At 46.3% G+C, this 21,746-nt stretch overlaps 1 protein-coding gene across 1 annotated transcript in view; it reads left to right on the top strand.

The window, feature by feature from the left end:
* TXNRD1 (thioredoxin reductase 1) overlaps positions 1–21,338 on the top strand; it is a 127,230-nt gene extending 105,892 nt beyond the window's left edge. Inside the window, exon 15 of the mRNA XM_039252874.1 lies at positions 21,162–21,338. Within this exon, the coding sequence (XP_039108805.1) occupies positions 21,162–21,191 (30 nt within the window). The 3' untranslated portion in view covers positions 21,192–21,338. The remainder of the gene's footprint in view (positions 1–21,161) is intronic.
* Positions 21,339–21,746: the final 408 nt, after the last annotated feature.

The raw sequence follows: 21,746 nt of genomic DNA, 5'->3' as shown, positions 1-21,746 counted from the left end.
AGTGTTGGAAAGTGATATTAAGGACTGTGACAGCGGTGGTTGTTGACTCTGTCCCCCACACCCTGCAGCTGAGGTTGGAATGGTCATCTCTGTGTTAGAGATAAGGAAACCAAGCTTTGGGAGGTGAAAGACTTCACCGAGCCCAGCCTTCCGGTGAGAGGGTCCCTGGGCTCAAACACTGGCTTTCTGGCTCCGAGATTTCTATTCCCTTTGATGAGGAGTTAACAATAGAAGGCAGGAACCACACAGTAGAAGTCAGGGTTCTCCAGAGAAGCAGAACTAACAAGATGTGTATACATAATATACGTAGAGAGAGATTTTATTCTAAGGAATTGGCTCATGGGATTATGGCAGCTTGGCAAGTCCGAACTCTGCAGTGGGGGGCAGGCACGCAGGAAGCAAGGGGAAGGGCTTCAGTTCAGGTCCAAAGGCATCTGCTGGTCACATCCCCTCTAGCTTGGGGGAGGTTAGTCTTCTAGTAAGGCCTTCAACTGATTGGATGAGGCCCACCCCCAGTATAAAGGGTAATCTGCTTTACTCAAAATACACTCTTCTAAAAGACACCTTCACAGAAACATCCAGAATAATGTTTGAACAAATATCTGGCCACTGTGGCTCGGCCACATTAACACAGTAAATGCATCATTACACATATATTCATTTTAAAATACATTTCTTTTTTTTTTTTTTAAAGCATATTTATTTGAGAGAGAGTGTGTGTGTATGTGTACGGAGGTGAGGGGCAGAGAGAGAGGAAGAGAGAATCCCAAGCAGGCTCTGAGTTGTTAGCGCACAGATTGACTCAGCACTCAATCCCACAAACCATGAGATCATGACCTGAGCCACAATCAAGTCAGATGCTTAACAGACTGAACCACCCAGCTGCCCAAAATACATTTCTTAATGATGGCAAATACAGTACATATTCAATATAGAAATTTGAAAATGGAAAAAATATAATAAAGGAAAACTATTCTATCCTATGGGGGCCTATTGAGATGGATATTGCCTAACATCTTAATTCTAGGCATATGAACATTGTAAGAAATATGTTTTCATACCCCCACGTGATATCATCTCAGTAATGTTTTACATCCAATTCTTTTCATTTAGCAAGACTCCATGAATTTTCCCCCAGGTTAATAAATATTCTTCCATATCTTGATTTTTTTATATAATTTTTTAAGTTTATTTATTTTGAAAGAGAGACAGAGAGCACAAGCAGGGAGACAGGGGCAGAGAGAGAGGGAGAGAGAATCTTTTTATTTTTTTATTTTTTATATCTTATTTATTTTTGAGACAGAGAGTGACAGAGCATGAGCCAGGGGAAGGGCAGGGAGAGAGGGAGACACAGAATCTGAAGCAAGCTCCAGGCTCTGAGCTAGCTGTCAGCACAGAACCCAATGCAGGGCTCGAACCCATGAACCGCGTGATCATGACCTGAGCTGAAGTCGGACACTTAACCGACTGAGCCACCCAGGTGCCCCAGGGAGAGAGAATCTTAAGCAGGCTCCACACTGTCAGGGCAGAGCCCCATGTGGGGCCCAAACCTGTGAGGTCATGACCTGTGTGAGATGCTCAACCAACTGAGCCACTTAGGTGCCCCCAGATCCTGACTTAATGAGAGCACAGCAGGTCTGTCTCATGATGGCTACAATGAATGGCTTCCCCTTCTGCTCAACAACCTTTCTTCTTTGTTTCTGATAATAGTATTTGGGTCAGGTGGTGCTAAGTCTTATCTCTTGTCCCAATGCATAGAACAAAGTTGCAAATATCAAGAAAGAGGATTTCTTCTCTCAGGTTGCTAGGTTGGTACTTTATAGGTCTAGGACTACTGGAGGCCATTTTTGTCAATCCTGGGACTTGATCCTAAGAATGAAGCCAGGATAGAGGAAAGTAAAGTAGAGAAATGAAGAAAAATAGACTTCTGATTATATTCTTTGAACACCTAGATCCAGCCATGCCTGAAGCTACTCTCCTCTACTTTTCAGAGATGGAAGATAATAAATCCCTCTTGTTTTGCATCAGCTAGTGGAGTTCGATTCTGTCGCTTTCCCCTAAAAGAGTTCCATCTGATATGACATCATTCCAACTGACATGCACTCAGTACATGAGTATATATATATATATTTTTTGATAATTTAATTTACCCATGGTGGGCAAGATGTTGCCAGGGGATTTGGAGATTGCAAGATGACTAAGGTGTACTCCCTGATCTCAAGAAACCTGTGATCCTTGTGATCCAATAATTGCAGCCAAGTGCATTTTAGGATCTACAAGGACGTAGATTCCAACAGCTTATGGGGAACAGGACAGGCTTCCTAGAGGAATAAGTGCTTGACACTGACCTTGTACGAGAGGATGATAGAATTTCAAATTCCTAAATCTAAAAGGATCTAAAAGAACCTAGGTGCCTTGGTCTTGAAGCACAGCTTTAATGAATAGCCTGGGGATCTTGTTAAAATGCAATTTTTGATTCCGTAAGTCTAGAGTGGAACCAAGATTCTGCATTCTGATGAGTTCCCAGATGTAGTGGCCCTGCTGGCCCACAGGCCGCACTTGTAGTAGGGAGGGTCTGGCCCTCAGCCCGGTCCTCCAGCCTCAGCTCCCGCCAGGCCTCCACCTGACCTGGGCGCACCTTGGAAGCTTATTTGTGTTCTGGGAGCACAAACGGCTCTGGCCTGGCCCCAGGCCTGCAGCCCACCGGACCCTCTGCCTGACTGCTCTTTCTGAACTCCCGTACAGAGCGCTTCCCTCGATGCTCCACCCAGCAGCCCACACATCAGGCCGTCAGCCACTGGGGCCCTTACTGTTTCACATGCCACTTTCCAGCCCTCCCTGTTTCCAAGCTTTTTTCATGTTCCAGTGGAGGCAGAAAATGGTACTTACAGGGCTCCCTGGGCTAAATGGATAAGCAAAAAGTTGAGGGGCTCCACATCTCATCCGTGCATGATATGTTCCTGGCACACGGCCGGGGAGCTCGGCCCACCTGCGTCAACCTGTCTTCCCTCTTTTGTACCAGTTACCAACATCTGCGGGTATCGTGTGGCTTGATTTGTTCACTACCTTCTTTTTCCGGCAGAAGGTGAAGCCGGGGAGTCAGAGCCCCACTCCTCTGGCTCGTTGCTCTCTCCTCCGTGGCGTCTGGCACCTGACGGTGCTCACACACATTCCCCCGGTGAAGTGAATGAAGGATAAATGGGGAATGGAGGGAGACAGGTAGCAGGAAGGACACTTCTGGCAAAGCGAAGATCGTGAGGAGTAGTGAGGAATAGAATGAGTCACCGCGTTGAGCTGGAACCAGAGTGGAGTACGTGTAGGAGATGACAGATGGCTCGGGAGGCTGGGAGCGTTCTGCAGAGGGCACCTGTGAGGAGCCGGTGCTCACTCTGCTGGGCACTGGGGCGCTGTGATCAGGGATCGTGGGAGCTCAGCTTGCCGCGTGTGGACCTGGCTGGGGGGGGTGCTGGGGCGGGCAGGGGGTGCCTGTGCCGGGCGCGGAGGTGGGGGATGGGGGCAGAAGAGATGGAGGAGACGTGCAGGCAGGCGAGCGCTGGGAGCTGGGGAGGCTGGTGGGAATCACGGGGCGTGGGGACTGAGTGGGGACCAGGGATCAGGGCTGCGGCCGGATGGGGGTGCTGCTCCGACCAGAAATAGGAGGTAGCAGGTTCTGAGGGGAAGGCTGAGTGAAAAGAGGTTTCTCTGTTCACTGATCCTAGCTTGAGAGCTGATAGTTATATAACCTGAAGTCCCAAATTTAACAAAAGTGTCAGCCTGTGACACTGAGAGCAGTAGCAGGGGATGCGTCCGCCTCCCCCACCCCCGGCTCTGAGCGTCTCAGCTCCTCTGCTCCGGAATGAGGGTGGTAGGCACACCCTGTAGACCGGTTGTGAGGTTCTGAGACAGGTGAGGGGTCCGTGGTGGGTTGCAGTGGGGTGTAGACGCAGAGGATGTGTCGAACCCCTCCAGCACAGAAGCATCTGTGTCCCCAGCTGCTGGGCGTGTTGGTGGCTGACAGATGACAGTTGAGTCCTATCTCACCCAAGGACACACCTCCTTCCCCGGGGTCCACTACATCCAGAGACCAGCAGATGTGGGGGCACATAGGCTCCCTACCAAGGTGGGACAAGTGTGAAGCAGCAGGCCACAGCTCCGGAGCTCCCTGTGGGACGGGCTGAGGCCCTCGCCGTGACTGCCCTGCGGGCCACCCCTCGCTCTGTCCATCCCTGCTTCCTTCCCTCTCCGGACAGAGCAGGCTTTGTTCCAAAGTGCGCTCCCCTGCATACAAGTGTCTCCCTCAGAGTCTGCTTCCCGGAGAACCCAGCCTGTGACACATGCTCTCATCTTGATAGAATGATTTTAAGCCACTGGAACTTCAAGTGTGGCTTGTTGGCCACAAACTTAGACACTATACTGAAATTTTCAGCCTAGAAGCTGAGAAGCAAAGCAGCGTCCCGCAGCCCTGGCCAGTGGGTCAGGAGGCTTCCCAGGCCCGCCGGAAATTCTCTTTCTGTGCTGTGGACCCCTTCCTAGAATAATGCTTGTAGGTGCATAATAACATACAGAGGATTACAAAGGAAACCAATTGTATTGAAACACAATTATCAAACTATTATAAAAACAGACATGACATATTAATACATGACATAGAAACTATTATGATACAGTAATACAGTTAATGGAAGATCTGTCAGTAGGTCTAATAACCTAGAAGAAGCAATCCGTGTTGATATTTCAAGATACAAAAAACAGCTCTAACATGATAGGACAATGACTGACTTCTGCTAATGGCACAGATACGGGGTTTGTAAATACCAAGGTCAATGAAAAGAAAGATGTAAGTTTTCCCCACCCAAAGCCACGGACCTCCTCCTGAATTCTATGCACGCACTCACTGAAGATTTGTGACCCGTGGGTTAAAAAACGAAAGCCTTGGTGTTATAATATCTGATTTTTCCTTAAGATACTTAGTTCTAGATGGTGTGATGTAAATGTGCGTGTTAGGGACCCTCTAAGCCAGTAAGGAATCCACCCTCCAGGGATGGTTCTGATTAGCTCAGAAGGGTCACACTTCAAGGCACCTGCTGCCATCTCTTCTGCTGGCCGTATCGCTGGTCAACACCAGGTGTCTCACTCATTAGCATGCAGAATAGCAAAAGTGGGTTTTTATTGGTGAAATTGTGGCTAGCAATCTAACGGATGTCAGAAACGGCTCTCATTAGTAAAATTAGTGGTATTCAAGTTTAGGGGAGTGGGTGAAGTGTTTTTGAGACACTCTCTATGCTTGGATGACTGGGCCTAAGAATTCAGCAAGGCTCCCCCTGCGCCCTGAGGACTGGTGCCTGTGTCCAGCCAGGGGCTTAGAGGCTATCTGGTTGCCCAGTACGAACCGTGGGGACAAGCGGATCCTGCCTCTAACTTTTTTTTTTGTCTAATCCTTAAGAACACATTCCCAGTAACGTATGAGCAGATCAGCCGAGAAGGTGGAGAGCTGGAAGTTTACCAAGTTCATGTGGTATAAACCATTTGTTAACTGCATGCTCGTGTAATAAATAAAAATCTGTGAGGTGTGGTGAATTTAGTCTGAGGTTTGCTTTCACTATAACCAGTAGCGAGGCTGCAGAGAAGTAGCTAACCCTTGCTCACCTCAGACGTTCTGGAAAATTCTCCCATCTATCAAAAATAACCCAAGAGATTGTGCGTGACCATATTGGCTTAGGTCAGTTGGCAAGAATGACAGTTAAACCTTCAAGGGTTCTGTCGGGGTCAAATCCTCTCCGGCACCACCAGTTCTTTGCAAGAGCTGGGTTTGAGGGCAGGAAGAAGATTTATTATCAAGGGCCTCAGATGGAGGAGGGTGGAGCTTTGGGTTAATTAGTTAATGAATGTTTAGATAATTAGCCTTGAGGGAATGAGAGGTCAGAGCTTTACCCAGATGGCCCCAGAGAGAGGGTCTATTTGCCCTGGCTGCTTCCCTAGCAGCTAATGTGAACAATCTTCGCTTTGTTGGGACGATTCCAGCCTTAACAAACAGGCAGCAGGACTCCCCTAAATGCTCCTCCAGAGAGAGATGAATCCTGAGGAGGGAGGGGCGGGGAGAGCTAAATGTGCCAGCGCTATGTCTGCTGTCCAGGCTGTACCGGGCTTTATTGGGAACCAAGAAAAAGCTCCCTTAGTCTCTTATTTGGAAACAATGCAGGGTATCACCAGGAATGGATCATAGTCCAAAGTAATCCTTTCTTTTGACCAGTAATCCCTGTATATGCAATCAAGTACCCATCACAAGACTGGGGTGAGAGAGATACTCTTTTAATAATACGCTGACAGTATCTATCCATCCGGTTATGGGGGAGGGGGAGGAGGAGAGAGACGCGTGAGCAGGAGCCCCGCCCACGTCACCCTCCTCCACCCCCGTTCAAAAACATCAATTGAAGGCCAGCTGTTCATCTGTTCACTCATTTACTCACTTATTCCTTCAGCACACGAATTTGATCACCTACTAGACTCCAGTCGCTGTGCTAGGCTTTGGGACATGGTAGAAACAGAAGAATTTTTTAAAAATCGTTTTAAGTTTATTTATTTATTTTGAGAGAGACAGAGACAGCACTAGTGGGGGAGGGGCGGGAGGATAGAGAGAGAATCCCAAGCAGGCTCCGTGCTGGCAGCGTGGAGCCCGACCCGGGGCTTGAACCCACGAACTATGAACTCATGACTTGAGCCAAGACCAAAAGTCTGACACTCAACTACCTGAGCCACCCGGGTGCCCCTAGTGTGTAGCTCTAATTGTAATATGCGTTGAAGAGGAAAATGGAGGATAGTGTGAGACTGTAAAATGGGAGGAAGGGTGGCATCTAAGCTAGCTTAGGAGATCTGGGAGGAACTCCAGGAGGAGGTGACATTTAAACTGAGACCTAAAGATTCAATCCAACATTAGGAATGATGCCTAGCAGGTGAAGGGTGTGTGAGTGTGTGTGTGTGTGTGTGTGTGTGTGTGTGTGCGCAGATCATTCTATGTAGGGCTCACACAACAACTATGGTGGGAAGGAGCCTCGCTAAGTTCAAGAAGTAGGGAGCCCTGGGACAAGGGTGGGCACCTAAAGGTGAAGAGCTAGGAGAAGAGGTAGGGATTATGCCAAGTATACTGATAGGAATCAGACCCAACGCTGTCTTTGGGGCTTACCATCAAATGGGAGAGATCATTGTGTGACTGGGTAAATGATAGCAAAATAGAGATATCTGTAAGAGGGCTATAAGATTTCAGAGGACTGAGTGGCTGAGAGTGCCTGGAGGAGTCAGGGAAGACCAGGAGGTGATATTTGATCTGGGTTTCAACGATTGCATAGGAGTTTGTTAAGCCAAAAGCAAGCAGTTGGAAAAGTATATGCAAAGGCCAGGTAAGTGGCCAGAGTGACTGGAGCATAGAGAATGCCACAGGGAATGTCAGGAAGTGACATTTAGCTGAGGGCCAAAGACATTTATTTTTTCTTTGAATATGAGTTCAAATGTGAATTTGCTCCATATAATACACATATTCAGTTACAATTTTCTGACTTTAAACACTGTAAAAATATCGTCATCATCTTTGTTTTCTGGGCTCAGAGGCGGATTCATCTCTTTTTCTTGGTTGGGTAGAATATTTTCAACAGTCCCAAAATGAAGGCTTCTGCAAATATCTTTAAAATAGTTATATTCTTGCAAATGTATTCTACACTACCCAGCTCTCAAGTCTGTGGTATTTACATAACTCAGATGTCTGAGCAAGGGGCCCTGACACTGATTAAGCGTTGAGGAATTTACATTTTTCTATCTGGAGACTAACTGAATCACAGAGATGATTCTTGTATCCTTAAAAATCTTCTCGTTGCATACATATGCCACCTTGCCTGGATCTGTCTGGGGGCTTGTCATTACTGGAATATTCACTGTTCCCACTCGTTTTCTAGTCCATGAGCAACATGCGTGGTCTGCCATTTTCCATCAATAGATTCATGGATTTGTTTTGGTTAAATGTTAATATTTCAGTTAGGCCCGTTATTAGCTGTGCAGTAGTGTGCTCATTAATGGGGAGGGGGAGCCCTGATTTGTAGCATTTGCCAATTACTATGGCCTTAATATTCCCACCGCACTAATTTCAAGCCACCGATGTTTAACAACTGGCTCGCAAAATTCCTAAATATTGGACAATCAGCACCCCAGTGGGGCTGTATGACCTTTGTCAATTTACTTAACAGCTTCAGGCTTGTTTCCTCATCTGGAAAATGCAGATAATAATAGTAGCTACTTCCAGGGTGGGTGTGAATATTAAGTAAGTTGATCCATTGACAGCACTAGCCAGAGTGCCTGCATATATGAGAGAGTATGCAGTCAGTAAATAATTGTTGTGTTTGTTGTTATGGGTTACAAACACCTAATTGTTATTTAATGAGGGAAGCCCCAAACAACCCACCCCCCACCCCCATTTCCTAAGATATTTGTGCATCTCCAGACAGGTGGGTCATGTATAATCATTTTGCTGCATGAATCTTTTTTGAATAGTTAAGATTTTGGTCACTTCTATTTAGCAGAAGAGAATTCTGTAGTTGTTTCAAGAGTGGCCTGCTAGTATATGTGGGACTTCTGTGACTTTGTCATCTTTAAAAAAAAAAATCTTTGTGCTTTTCCTCATTCAAAAAAAAAAAAAAAAACCCTGGTGAAAGCTTGAAAAATGTCCCTTATGATTTTCTCTTTAATACCCAGAAAGAACTGAATTATATTTTGTTCCTTCATGTATTTCAGAGGGAATAGAATTAACTTGCCTACTTTATGCAGCTAATAACATAGTACACTATGCTGTCAAAACAGCTTTATAAATTAGCGGCACTAGCTGCCGATGCTCTCAGTGCCTCCAGAAGTTATATAAATGGGCAGCTGTTGAAATTCTGACAGAGGGAGCATCTGAGTTAATGGTTTTGGTGAAAGTTTTCCCATAGTCTCTTGTGATCCTTCAAGGAAAAGAGACGAGGGGTGTAACCATCTTTCATTTTTATAATAAAGTGTCAAGGTGCATGTGGCTGCACATTACAGAATACCTAACAGTGGCTGGAGCAATAAAGACATTTAGTTATCTCTTATAACGAGGTGTGTGCCGATAGGCAGTTCTGGGCTGACGCGGTGCCCCAGTCACGACTTTCTGTCTCTTCTGTCATGCTCAGCTTGCTGCTTCTGTTCTTAGGCTTGTTGCTTTGTGGTCACAAGATGGCTGCTGCAGCTCCAACGATCTCGTCCTTACACAACCACGGTCAAGAGAAGAAGTAGGGAAGGGATGGCCACAGGGAACTCTGCTGACTTTTATCGGGAAGCAAAAATGCTCTGAGAAGCCCCCAAGCAGACTTTTCCTTGTATCTCATCGACCAGAACTTGGCTATGTGGCCACCTCTAGCAGCAAAGAAGGATGGGAAAGACAGTATCGGGCAAGGTGCAATGGGATCACCATGCTGGCTTAGACCAGTCATGGTTTATCCCTTGGAGCTTATGGAGGAGTCTTCGATCCCTGAACTCAAGGGCTCCAGGCCTTCTACTGGACTAAAATTCAAGCTCTGGGTTCTGGTAGCAAGAAATGGGGGTGCGGAGGGAGTAGAGCAGTATCTGCCACGTGCAATGAATAAATGCCACATGCATGACCCTCATATGTTAGACTTGACTGGGAGGCAGGTAAGGTAGCATACTGGACACCTGACTCTGCCTGCCTGACATTCACTCCTCTTCCTTCTCATGACGGGACCTTGATTTTCCTTTGGAGAACCGCCTCTTCTCCACTTCTGGGACACATGGCTGGAGCCAGACCCCAGGATTCAGGTGGCACCGGCCGCTCAGCTCCTTCTGCCTCTCGCCCATAGTGATTGTTTCAGGGATGGGCACATGGTCCAATCTGGCTCAGTGAACTTCAATCCCTGGGGACTTGGGGTGGTTGTTTGCAGAGTCGGTGTCTTCAGAGGTGCTGGCAGGGTGGGACCTTTGCCATCTCAAGGGGAGGGTCCATCTGCCTGGGAGGAAAGCCAGTGGAGAAAGACAGGTGGCTGCCGACATTGGATGCTCGTCTCCTAGACTTGACATACACAAGCCATTGTAATCGTTTTGTTTATACAGAAAGAGCCCTAAGTGACCTTCCACGTAAAACTTGCCTGCCTTCCTGGGGGTGGGTGGGTCCGTCTCATCTCTGCCCTTACTCTGACCACAGAAGGGCTCTCTCATTGCACTTCTCACTGCCCCACGTTGTTTTTTTTCTTTATGTCTATGCCTGTCCCTCCCCACTAGGTCGTGAAGCTCCTCGTGGAATGGACTGTAGCGGTCAAGGGCACAGGGGATGGAATCCTGGCTCCGCCACTTCCCAGGGTGACTACTCTTGTCAAGTCATTTAACTTCTCCAAACCTTGGCCTTCTCATCTGTAAAGTAGGGGTAATAATGGCCCCGTGGGTATTAGTTTCCAGTGGTGGCTCCCACAAGTTACCACAAAGTTAGAGGCTTAAAACAATACAACTTCACTGTTTCCCCTTACAGTTCTGAAGGTTAGAAGTCTGACACGGTTTCACTGGGCAGAATCAAGAGGCAGACAGGGCTGTGTTTCTTCTGGAGGCTCTGAGGGAGGTCCCGTTTTCTTGCCCTTTCCAGCGTCCAAAGACAGTGCATGTCCCTTGTTTGTGGCTCCCAATTCAAAGGCAGGACAGGTCCTTCTCCCCCGTGTCCCTCTGACCTTGCCTCCGATGTCACTTTTTCTCTGGCGCTGACTCTCCCGCTTCCCCCTTCTGACTGAAGGATCTTGTGAGTACACTGGTCCTCCCTGGATAACCTCTCTCCTTCAAGGTCAGCTAGCCGACAACCTTAATTCCACCTGCAACTTTAATTCCCCTTGTCACATAACATAACATAGTCACAAGTAATGTAACATAGTCACAGGTTCGGGAATTCAGACGTGGGCCTCTTTGGGGGCCTAATATTCCATAGCATATCATACTTTTTTTTATTTTTTTTTAATTTTTATTATTATTATTTTTTAAATGTTTTATTTATTTCTAGGAGACAGAGAGAGAGACAGTGTGAGCAGGGGAGGGTCAGAGAGAGAGGGAGTCACAGACTGAAACAGGCTCCAGGCTCGGAGCTGGCAGTCAGCACAGAGCCCGACGCGGGGCTCGAACCCACGAACCGCGAGATCATGACCTAAGCGAAAGTCGGACGCTTAACCGACTAAGCCACCCAGGCGCCCCGTACTTTTTTTTTTTTTAAAGGTTTAAATGAGATAGTTCATGTATGCTGATACACCGCAAGTGCTCAATATATGTTGGCTATTATTTCTCTTTCCCAAGTGCCCGGCATCTAGTGGGATCATACAGTGGCTACTCCTCCCCTTGAGAAGTGGAATCTACAACCCCTCTCTTGAACCTGGGCTGTGTGATTGCTTGACCAATAGACTATGGCGGAAGGTGACACTGTGCCAGTTTGGAGTCCCAGGCCTCAAGCAAGCGGGCATCTTCTGCCTTCTATCTCTTAGGACACTGGTTACCCAGCCACCATGCTGTTAGGAAGCCCAAGCTGCCCTGTGGAGGGACGCACACAGACAGGGATCACCAGCCAGCAACAGCCAGACAGCTGTGTGATGAGCATCCCAGAAACTCCCCTGGCAGCCTGGGGGAGGCTGTCTCAGCAGAGCGGTGACGCGCCGTCTGGCCGAGTCCTGCCCAAATTGTAGATTTGTGAACCAACAAAATGATTGTTGTTGTGTAAGCCACTGAATTCGGGTTGATCGGTCATGCAGCAGCAGATAACAAAGCGAGGCTCAAAGTAGTATTCAGGGAATGACTAAAGAAACAAACCATCAGGATTTCAAAAAAATGTTTATTCATTTTTTAGGGAGACAGAGAGAGACAGAGCGCGAGTGAGGAAGGGGCAGAGAGTGAGGGAGACACAGAATCTGAAGCAGGCTCCAGGCTCTGAGCTGTCAGCACAGAGCCTGATTTGAGGCTCAGACTCACGAGCCGTGAGATCATGACCTGAGCCGAAGTCATATGCTTAACCAACTGAGCCACCCAGGTGCCCCGCCATCAGCACTTAAAGACGGAACACAAGTTGCTGTAAGGACCTGTGTGCCTTTCACTCGCAGGTCCTTCTGAAGCTTATGGAGCGCCTTTCGAAAGACCATGAGAGATGACATCTGTACGGATAACAACTCCCACCCTAGCGGCACTTGCACCCTTATGACAACCGATCGCAAAGGAACAAATTTAAGAATGACCGCTACACTCTGAAAGGCTGGCCTGGCCAAAGGTGTGGACACAGGCTTTGTGAGATGAAGCTACTTGGAAAGGAAGATTCCAGACAGCACTCGGCTGCAGTATCCATTCCCACGCCCCAGCCCCCAGCCCCCAGGAATTGGGTTTCCAGGGTTGGAGGATTACTTCCCACCTCAGTCTGGAATCAGACAGGATGACATTCTCATTCAGGTGCAGCCCTCGGTTCAATTACATCCCGACCAAGTCTGCTGAGAGGAGAGCACAGAAGCCCTTTCAGAGGAAAAAAAGCATTACGAATGCAACATCAAGATCTTGATTTATACCATTCACATTTACCTGTCAGTCTCCTTGGATACGCCTCTCAATTGCAGGGTGCGGATGACGGTTAGGAATTCCGCTCACATGCCGGGATTGGTTGCCGCATAATTAAACGTAAAAGAGCCACCCAAGGAAGCTGGCGAAGGAGGATTGTTCTCCACTGGATGAACAGGGGGGAGCCCAGAGGACCTCAGGGTCTTAAAGAAGCCTCGGAGCAAAGTGCTGTTCTTGGCCACTTCTCCCCACCAGAGCACGTGGTGCTTTGCTGCCTGCAGAATGCAAGGGTTTGTCAAAACTCGTTTCTGGCCTTTTTATCGATGAGGTGGCCAGCATCGCGTGACCTAGGTCCGACCGAATGGCACAAATGCCCTTCCTCCCTCTGCATTAGGTGAATCAGCCTGATGCACCTACATTTTCGGATTGCCTGCCCAGGTCTGGGTGGATGCAGGGCTGGGCCGCTACGGGGGGCTGAAGAGCGTCCCCTCCAAATTCATGTCTACCCAGGACCTCAGAATGTGATCTTATTTGGAAATAAGGTCTTAAGGTCTTTGCGGATGTAATTGGTTAAGATGAGATCTTACTGGATTGGTGTGGTCCCCAGATCTGATCACTGTTGTCCTTATAAAAACAGGAGAGGACACAGAGAGACAGACAGAGAAGATGTTCCTGGAAAGGTGGAGACAGAGAACGGAAGGATGTATCTACAAGCCAAGGAACTCCAAGGGTTGCCGGCGGCCCCCTGAAGCTGAGAGAGAGGGGGGCCTGGGACAGAGTCTCCCTCAGAGCCTCCAGAAGGAGCCAGTCCCGCAGGGACCTCCATTTCAGACTTGTAGCCTCTTGGAGAGGGAGAGATCCACCCCCCCCAGTTTGTGGTCATTTGTTAGGGTCACCCTTAGAACAAAGCAGCCCTCATGGACGGTGTTCTAGGGGGTTGCAGAGTTCAAGATGAAGGGAGGGGTAGAGCCGCTGACGCCCCGGTGCTCCCCCAACTTTTGGGGTCCGAGGTGGAGCTCACCCACAAGGAGACTGGCAGAAAGCTGGGAAGTGCCCCCCGCCCCCCAGCGCCACCCCTAATAAGAATCCCACCAGGGGAGGAAAGCCTTCATTAACACTTTCATTCCCGCTAAGCCAGAGTCCTCATGGAATGAACTTTTCTCCTTTCCTCTCAATTTGTCAGAAAAATAAACACACTTATCTCAAGTGCTTAATCAAATCATAAGCATGTCCAGGGGTGATTACAACCATGTGCAGATGTTTTCATCTGCAGATTAGCACGTACACTGTTGGTCGTGAGAACCTCACTGCAGCTGTTCAACATGGCTGCCGGGGATGTTAGCGAGCCCCGTTCAGATGAGTTCATGGGGCTAAAGTTGCTAAAGCAGGAACAGCCACTAATAAGTGGTATACCACGAGTCTGAGTACAGCCTAGTAAATAAGAACATTCAATCAAGCAGAACACACATTTGCCTTGAAAATTGTATGTCATCAAATCTGATTTTCCGAGCCAGTCTGAGAGTAGAGCCAACAGAGAGATGGGTCCCAGTCGCGTTGCCTGAGGCCTGGATGGGGCTGTGCCTAAAACCATTCTTATTTACCACCTTTTGAAAAAAAAAAAAACGGACATCCAGGAAGAAAGCTGAGGTGATCATGGCATTTGATTAAAAAATCTCCTATTTATTTCTTTATTTCCATTAATTCCTACAGCTTCCTCCCTTTCACCATGTCTTATTGTGGGCAGAGATCCTCATGAGTTTAACACGTAGCTTACTTTTCTGCTGAGTACCATGTTTTTAAGGTCTGTATGTGATGCTATGGGTACCATATGATCCATTCGTTCTCATTATGGCGTACTTCCCCCATAGTGTACATTTGTTATATTTTACACACCCATTCTCCTGCCACAAAAGAGTGAACCGGAGTGAACGTGTTCACCAGAGTGAACAGGCTGTATATATCTCCTGATGGAGCGATGTAAGAATTTCCTTGAGCCATAGCATCAGCAGTGGGATTGCTAGGTCCTAGGGGCCACACAGTTTGACTAAGTAGTGGCTGACTTCTCTGTGTAATGAGTGTCTCAGTCTACCCTCCCTACAACAGTGCCAGAACGTTCCCGTATCACTATTTCCCATCAGCACTGAGCATTATCCAGCTTTCTAACATTTTCCAGGCAAATAAAAATAAAGTGATATTTCATGTTGTTAAAATTGACATTTCTCAGATTACTAATGACTGTGAGCATCTCTTTATATACCTGTAAGTATTTTGGGTTACGACTTCTATAAATTACCCATTGGTACTCTTTGCCTATTTCTTCTTTTTTAATTTCTTGTTTTCAGAAATTGAAACGATTTCTCCCCTTCTTTCATCTGTTCATTAACTTTGCCCATAGTGCCCTTTGTGAATCAGAAATCCTTAGATCATTGTAATAGGTAGAAAACTAAAGATGTCTCCCCAAGATTCTTGTCCCCTGATTATCCCATCGAACACTAACTGAGGTACTGTAGTGGAGGGACTTTGCAGATGTAATCAGATGTAATTAAGGTTATGGCCTGTGTTAGTCCATTCTGGCTACAGTAACAAAATACCATAGATGGGGTGGCTTACACATTTATTTTCTTATAAACAGAAACATATTTTTACAGTAGGGGAAGCTGGGAAATCCACGCTCAAGGTCCCCACAGATTCAGTGTCTGGTGAGGCCCACTTTCTGGTTCAAACATAGCACCTTCCAGCTGTAACCTCGCATGGAGGGAGGGCCAAGGACACTTCCTAGGGCCTCTTTCATAAAGGCCCTAATCCCTTTCATAAAGGCTCCCCACTCAGGACGTAATAGCCTCCCAATTACCTGACCTCCTAATATATCATCACCTTGGGGGTTAGGTTTCAATGAATTTTGCAGGCATAGAAACATTCAGACCATAGCACACACCTCTAAATAGGATTATCCTGGATTATCTGGGTGTGCCCAATCTGAACACTTGATATATATATGTATATATATATATATATATATATTTTTTTTTTTTACTTTAGAGAGAGGAGGGAGAATACAAGTGGGGGAGGGGCAAAGGGAGAGAGAGAAACTTAAGCAGGCTCTAAGCTCAATGTGGAGCCCTACCCAGGGCTCGATCCCATGACCCTGGGATCATGACCTCAGCCCAAATCAAGAGTCAGATGTTCAACCAGCTGAGCCCACCCAGGCGCCCCCTAAACACTTGAATCTTTAAGAGCAGAGACATTTCTCTGGCTGCTGTCCGAAGGCGGCAGGAGGAGAAATGAAATAGGAGGCTGGAGAGATTTCAGTCATGACACAGACTTGACTCTCTGTTGCTGGTTTGCAAGACAGAGGGAGGAGGCCGGGATGCTGGTTTTGCAAGACAGACGGAGGAGGCCGGGATGCATATGGACTGTAAAAGCTGAGAAGGACCCCACAGCCGGCAGCCAGCAGGAAAATGGGGAGCTCAGCCCCACGATGGCAGGGAACTGAACTCTGCCAACAACAGAAAGAGCCTAGAAACAGATTCTCCTCCAGAGCCTCCAGACCAGGGCCCAGGCCAGCCTGGTAGGAACTTAAACCAAGTACCCAGCTGAGCTCACCAGACTTCCAACCTACGACCCGTGAGGTGATAGATGAGCGCTGATTGAAGTCAGTAGCCTTGTGGTAATTTATTATGGCAGCAACAGGAAACTAAATACAATAGTCAAATGTATCAATCTTTTGCCTTATAATTTGTGCTTGCTTTTGAATTTTTCTTGCATTTTTATTGAGATAGAGTTGACAGAAGCACCGTATAAGTTTAAGATGTGTGGCATAATGACCCTACTTACGTAGATGGCAAACGTGATTGCCACAATTAGTTAATATCCATCATCTCATAGACTTCCAAAAAAAAAAAGGATGCTAGGACATATTTGTGATGAGAACTTTTAGGATTTACTTTCTTAGCACATGGCGGCATTACCTACAGTCATCCTGTTATGCATTCCGTCCCTGGTACTTCTTTATCTTATAAGTGGAAGTTTGAACCTTTGACACCTTCATCTAATCCCCCACTCCCTCCCCCAACTCCTGATCACCACAGACCTGATCTTTTTTCCTGAGTTTGGGTTTTGTTTTGTTTGTTTGTTTGTTTTTGTTTTGTTTTTGAGAAAGAGAGAGAGAGAAGGCATGTATGTGGGCAGGGGAGAGGGGCAGAGGGAGAGAGAGAGAATCTTAAGCAAGCTTCATGCCCAGTGTAGAGCCCAATGTGGGGCTTGACCCCACAACCACAGGATCGTGACCTGAGCCTAAATTAAGAGTTAGACACTTAACCAATTGAGCCACCCAGGTGCCTCTGTTTTTTTAATTAAGATTTCACATATAGGGGCACCTGGGTGGCTCAGCAGTTGGGTGTCCAACTTTGGCTCAGGTCATGATTCCACGGTTTGTGAGTTCAAGCCCCATGTCGGGCTCTGTGCTGATGGCTCGGAACCTGGAGCCTGCTTCAGATTCTGTCTCCCTCTCCCTCTGCCCCTTCTCCACCTGTGTTCTCTCTCTCTCTTTCTCAAAAATCGACATAAACATTTTTAAAGAAAGATTTCACATATAAGTGGTATCATACAGTACTTGTCTTTCTCTTTCTGACTTATTTCACTCAGTATAATGCACTCAAATTCTATCTACATTGTCACAAATGGCGAAATTCCCTTCTCTTTTATGGCTGGATATTACTCCATTGCGTGTGTGTGTTTTATATTTATCTAACATTTTCTTAATCCATCCATCTATTGATGGACACTTAGGTTGTTTTCATGTCCTGGCTATTGTAAAAGATGGTGCAGTGAACACGCGGGTGCAGCTATCTCTGGCATGTTGATTTCATTTCCTCTGGGTATGTATCCAGGAGTGGTATTGATGGATCTGAATTTTTAAAAAAAATTCCTCCTCACCTTATGCATGCATGCATCCTAAGTGGGTGAGTGGGGTGATTGGTTCTTGGGAGATGAAACACCTTAACTCTTTTTATATATAAAGTACAAATATACATACAATATATAAACAGAAAGCCAGTATAACTGTGGTATTAACATTTCCCTAGGATGAGGGTGGAGGTTACAGTTAGGGGAAAAAATATCTAAAAACACCTCCTTAGGACATTCTAATAGAAAAAGGTTGAGAAACATGGCCCATGTCACAGTGATATTCTGTTTTTTTAAAAATTAATTCTATAGTATTATTTTTCATAGTGAGGTCTTCAGTCTATGTAGAAGTTTACTGAGTTCCTCTGAAACATCAATATGGAATTTTCGTTGGGATTGCATTGTATCTATCAGCTAATTTATGGAGAATTGACAATTTTATCATATTAAATCATCCCATTAAGGACACAAAAAGTCACTTCACTTCTTCAGATCATCTTCTGTATCCTTTATTCAAATTCTAGGTCTTTCTCCACAGAGATCTTATGGGTTCTTTGTTATTTTTCAAGACTTAAAATATCTGTGACTACTGTGAATGAGGTCTTATTTTTGCTTTGGTATGTATTCAAATGCATGATGCGTCCCAATTTCAGACACATTAAAATGTGGAAAAATATGTGTCTTAAAGTTATTTTCCTCTATTGATTTATTGCTGGTGTAGAAAAATGCTATTGATTTTTATGAGCTAATCTTGTATCAGGCAACATTGCTTATAAATTCTAATAATTTGTCTGTTGATCTGTTGGTTTTTCTAAGTAAATGATGACAGTTTTATCTTTTCCCTTCCAATTTTTACACCATTTCCTTCTTTCTTTATAACATCGGCTATGACCTGTAGTACTATGTAATCATTAGTGGTGATAGTCCACGGCAAACTTTCAGTTTATGGCCCAATAAGTTATTTTTCTTAAGTCAGTATGCTTGGGTTGTCTGAAATTTACAATCCGAGAACCTTAACTGATATAAAGTAACTTTTTCAAGGATACTGAGTGCAGAAGTATAGCCAATTCTTAAAGGAATCCAAATGTTTCTGTCTATACCACCCGGTAGAATATGCAGTGGCTTATCACCACCTCACTCTGTGAATGGAGGCAAATGCTTTTAGAAAGGGGTGTGGGCAGGAAGAGAATAATTGGTGGGTTTAGTTGAGCGATAATAATAATTAGGATAATTACAAAGATAATGATGATCCTTCTTTCTTTATGACTTTAAGTTTTCAAAGTAATCCTTTATCGCATTTGATTCTCCCAACGGTTCTATGAAGGTAGGTAGGACAAATATCATTATCTTCATTTTGCCCATGAGGGAAGGAGATCTTTATTTTCTGCTTGGTCTGTGGACAGTTTCTTGGCAACTGGCTTCCAAGGGCGAGGAGAGAAGGCGATGGGTGGGGGTGGGGGGGCCCTGGATCAACTAGAGTTGGGAGCTGCTTATTCAAGACAATGTGCAAAGCTCGGCTCAGATAAAGAACTCAAAATGAAAAAAATGTCAGTGTCAGAGAGAGTGCTATCTCTGAACGCTGAAGGAGGGCCAGGCGCGGGCTCTGGAACTAAGACTTTGAACCAGAAGTTTAGAGTTCCTAAACTAAGATTCTGTAGACCTCGGTTTCTGTGAGAATTTGTGACTGATAAAAAAAAACACGCATCGTATTTAAAACTTTATGTCTGCGTTTGCATTTGCAGTAAAAGACTCTGGCTGAGCAGCCCTGTTCACAATTTTGTTAAAGGTCCTGGGGCCGCCCCTGGATCGTCCAGAGTTCTGCCGGAGAAACAACCATCAGGGGACACGTGTGAAGAGATTTATTGCAAGGAACAGGCTTCAGCCGCTGTGGGGACTTCGAGGCAGGCCTGAGATCTATAGGCCAGGCCTCCAAGAGGGGCAGGCGAGAGCGGAAGCGGCTGTTTGAGGCAGAATTCCCCCTTCCTGGGGGCAAGCCTCAATTCTGCTCTGAAAGCCTTTAAACTGATTGAATCAGGCCCATCCAGATTATCTAGGATAATCTTCCTTCCTTAAAGTAAACTGATTATACACTTTAATCACACCTACAAAATACTTTCAAGCAAGAGTTGGATTAGTGCTTGATTCAATAACCGAGGACTGTAGTCTAACAAAGTTGACACAGAAAACTCACCACCCCAGCTCCTGCGGGAGTATAGAGCAGCGCCAATTCATCTATTGAGCGCGTTCTCAGCCAAGTCCGTTGATTCAAGGGGTGTTGAAAGCCAGTGAGCTCTGAATTACCCAGGGGCGGGGGGAGGTGGTGCAGCAGTTGTGGACGTCAGCTCCTCCCTCCCAAATGACCTCTCCCAGCCATCCTTACCCGCTACTGACCGCCTTACAGTAGCAAACCAGCCGCACAGGTGTAATAGAAAATGAGAGTGCCCTTGGCTGGCTCCGCCGGTTGAGCGTCTGTCTCTTGATTTCAACTCGGGTCACGGTCTCACGATTTGTGGGATCGAGCCCTGCGTTGGGCCATGTGCTGACAGTGTGGAGCCTGCTTGGGATTCTCTCCCTCTGCCCCTCCCCTGCTCACGTGCGGACTCTCTCAATCTCTCTCTCTCTCTCTCAAAATAAATAAACTTAAAAAAAAAAAAGAAAAAGAAAGAAAATCCGAGACAACATTTAAGACGGAAAAGGGGATTTTCACCCACCGAGCTTCCCCTGCCCCACCCTGGGGCTGTGCTGCCATTGTGAACAGTGCAAAACATCGACTGTGTAGGTTAGAAGAGAATCGCGTTGTGAATTTCTGGCTGCGTTCAGTTTTCTCGTTTACCTATCGTGCCCTTCTGCTTTATGTTTTATTAATGTTTGTGTTTTACAAACTCTTTTGAGAGTAGTGTGGTGAGCGTTGAAGGTGAGGTATGAAGTGCGAGAGGAGAGCTTCAGGTCCGGGTGGTGGACAGTCCTGATGAGGTTAGGGATGGGGGTTGCAGGTGGGACCTGAAACCAGAAGTCAGCGATGAGGAATTCTGGTCTTCGGACATTTCACCGCACGGGGCAGACGAGGGACATGAGAGATGCTGTTTTTTACGATGGAAGCCACTCATCCACGGGCTTTTTCACCGGCCGGTGATCCACGGGGTCCTGTCCCGTTGTCCTCCGGTGTGTCACACAGTTTGCAGGAAAGCAGCGGCATGGCCACGTGCTATGGGAAGAGCGGATCGTGGAAGTAGCTATTGGAATCACAAGCAGGGTAAAGCTTTCGAGAAAAAGTCACACAGGCGGAGGAAGCAAATCATCCAGTAGCAGAACCAATGCCCAGAGAAGGAAAGGCCACACAGTTGGTGCAAACCTAATAAAGCCAGGAAAAATTTAGTGAGTAACATGCCAAGATGAGATGTAGTCTGCGGAATTGGAAAGCTTCCACAGCAATACAGTTCAGTTAACGTATCGATGACAGGCGCGCCGCGCTGAAGAGGTTTACGTAGGACACTGAAAACAGCTTCTTCACCTAGGTTGGTACGTCCATATATTTCACTAAATGTAGTATTTGTCAGATTTATAAATGATGAAATCCAAGCGTAATTTTCCTGCTCCAAAGAGTTGCCTAAAACAAGTAAAGGCCAATATATACCTTTTATTTTTTTTATTATTTTATTTTATTTTATTTTTTATTACAGCTTCACTGGGGTATGATTGACATGCAATAAACCGCATCATCTGAGTTTCGACATCTTTGGACGCTTGTGAAGCCATCACCACAATCAAGATCATGAATACACCCGTCACCCCTAAAATCTTCCTTATGGCTTTGTGTGATGCATTTCTCTCCGCTCCCCACCCTTGTGCCCGGGTGAAAGCATTGATCTGCTTTCTGCCCCTCCAGATTAGTTTTCTATTTCCAGAACTTAATAGAACGTAATCACGATGTATTCTTTTTTGTGTCTGCTTCTTTTCCTGGGACACACGGAATCACGCTGTTGTGGATGTCTCAACCGCCAAACCGCTTTGCGAAGTGGTTCCCCACCTTAGCACGTGTCACGTGCAGACTGTGAGGGTTCCTGCTGCTTGGGCTGATCTTCGCCAATACTCAATAGATCAGTCTTTTTAATTTTAGCCATTCCAGCGGTGTGTGGTGGGATCTCACGGTGGTTTTAATTTGTGTTTCCCAAGGGACCAGTAAGGATGCACATCTTCTCATGTGCATATTTTGCCATCTGTATCACTTCTTTGGGGAAGTATCTGTTTAAGTATTTTGCCCATTT

Source organism: Hyaena hyaena, unplaced genomic scaffold (assembly GCF_003009895.1).
Source record: "Hyaena hyaena isolate Hyena2069 unplaced genomic scaffold, ASM300989v1 scaffold_432, whole genome shotgun sequence".
Classification (NCBI taxonomy): domain Eukaryota; kingdom Metazoa; phylum Chordata; class Mammalia; order Carnivora; family Hyaenidae; genus Hyaena; species Hyaena hyaena.
This window is presented reverse-complemented; position numbering and strand designations above follow the sequence as displayed.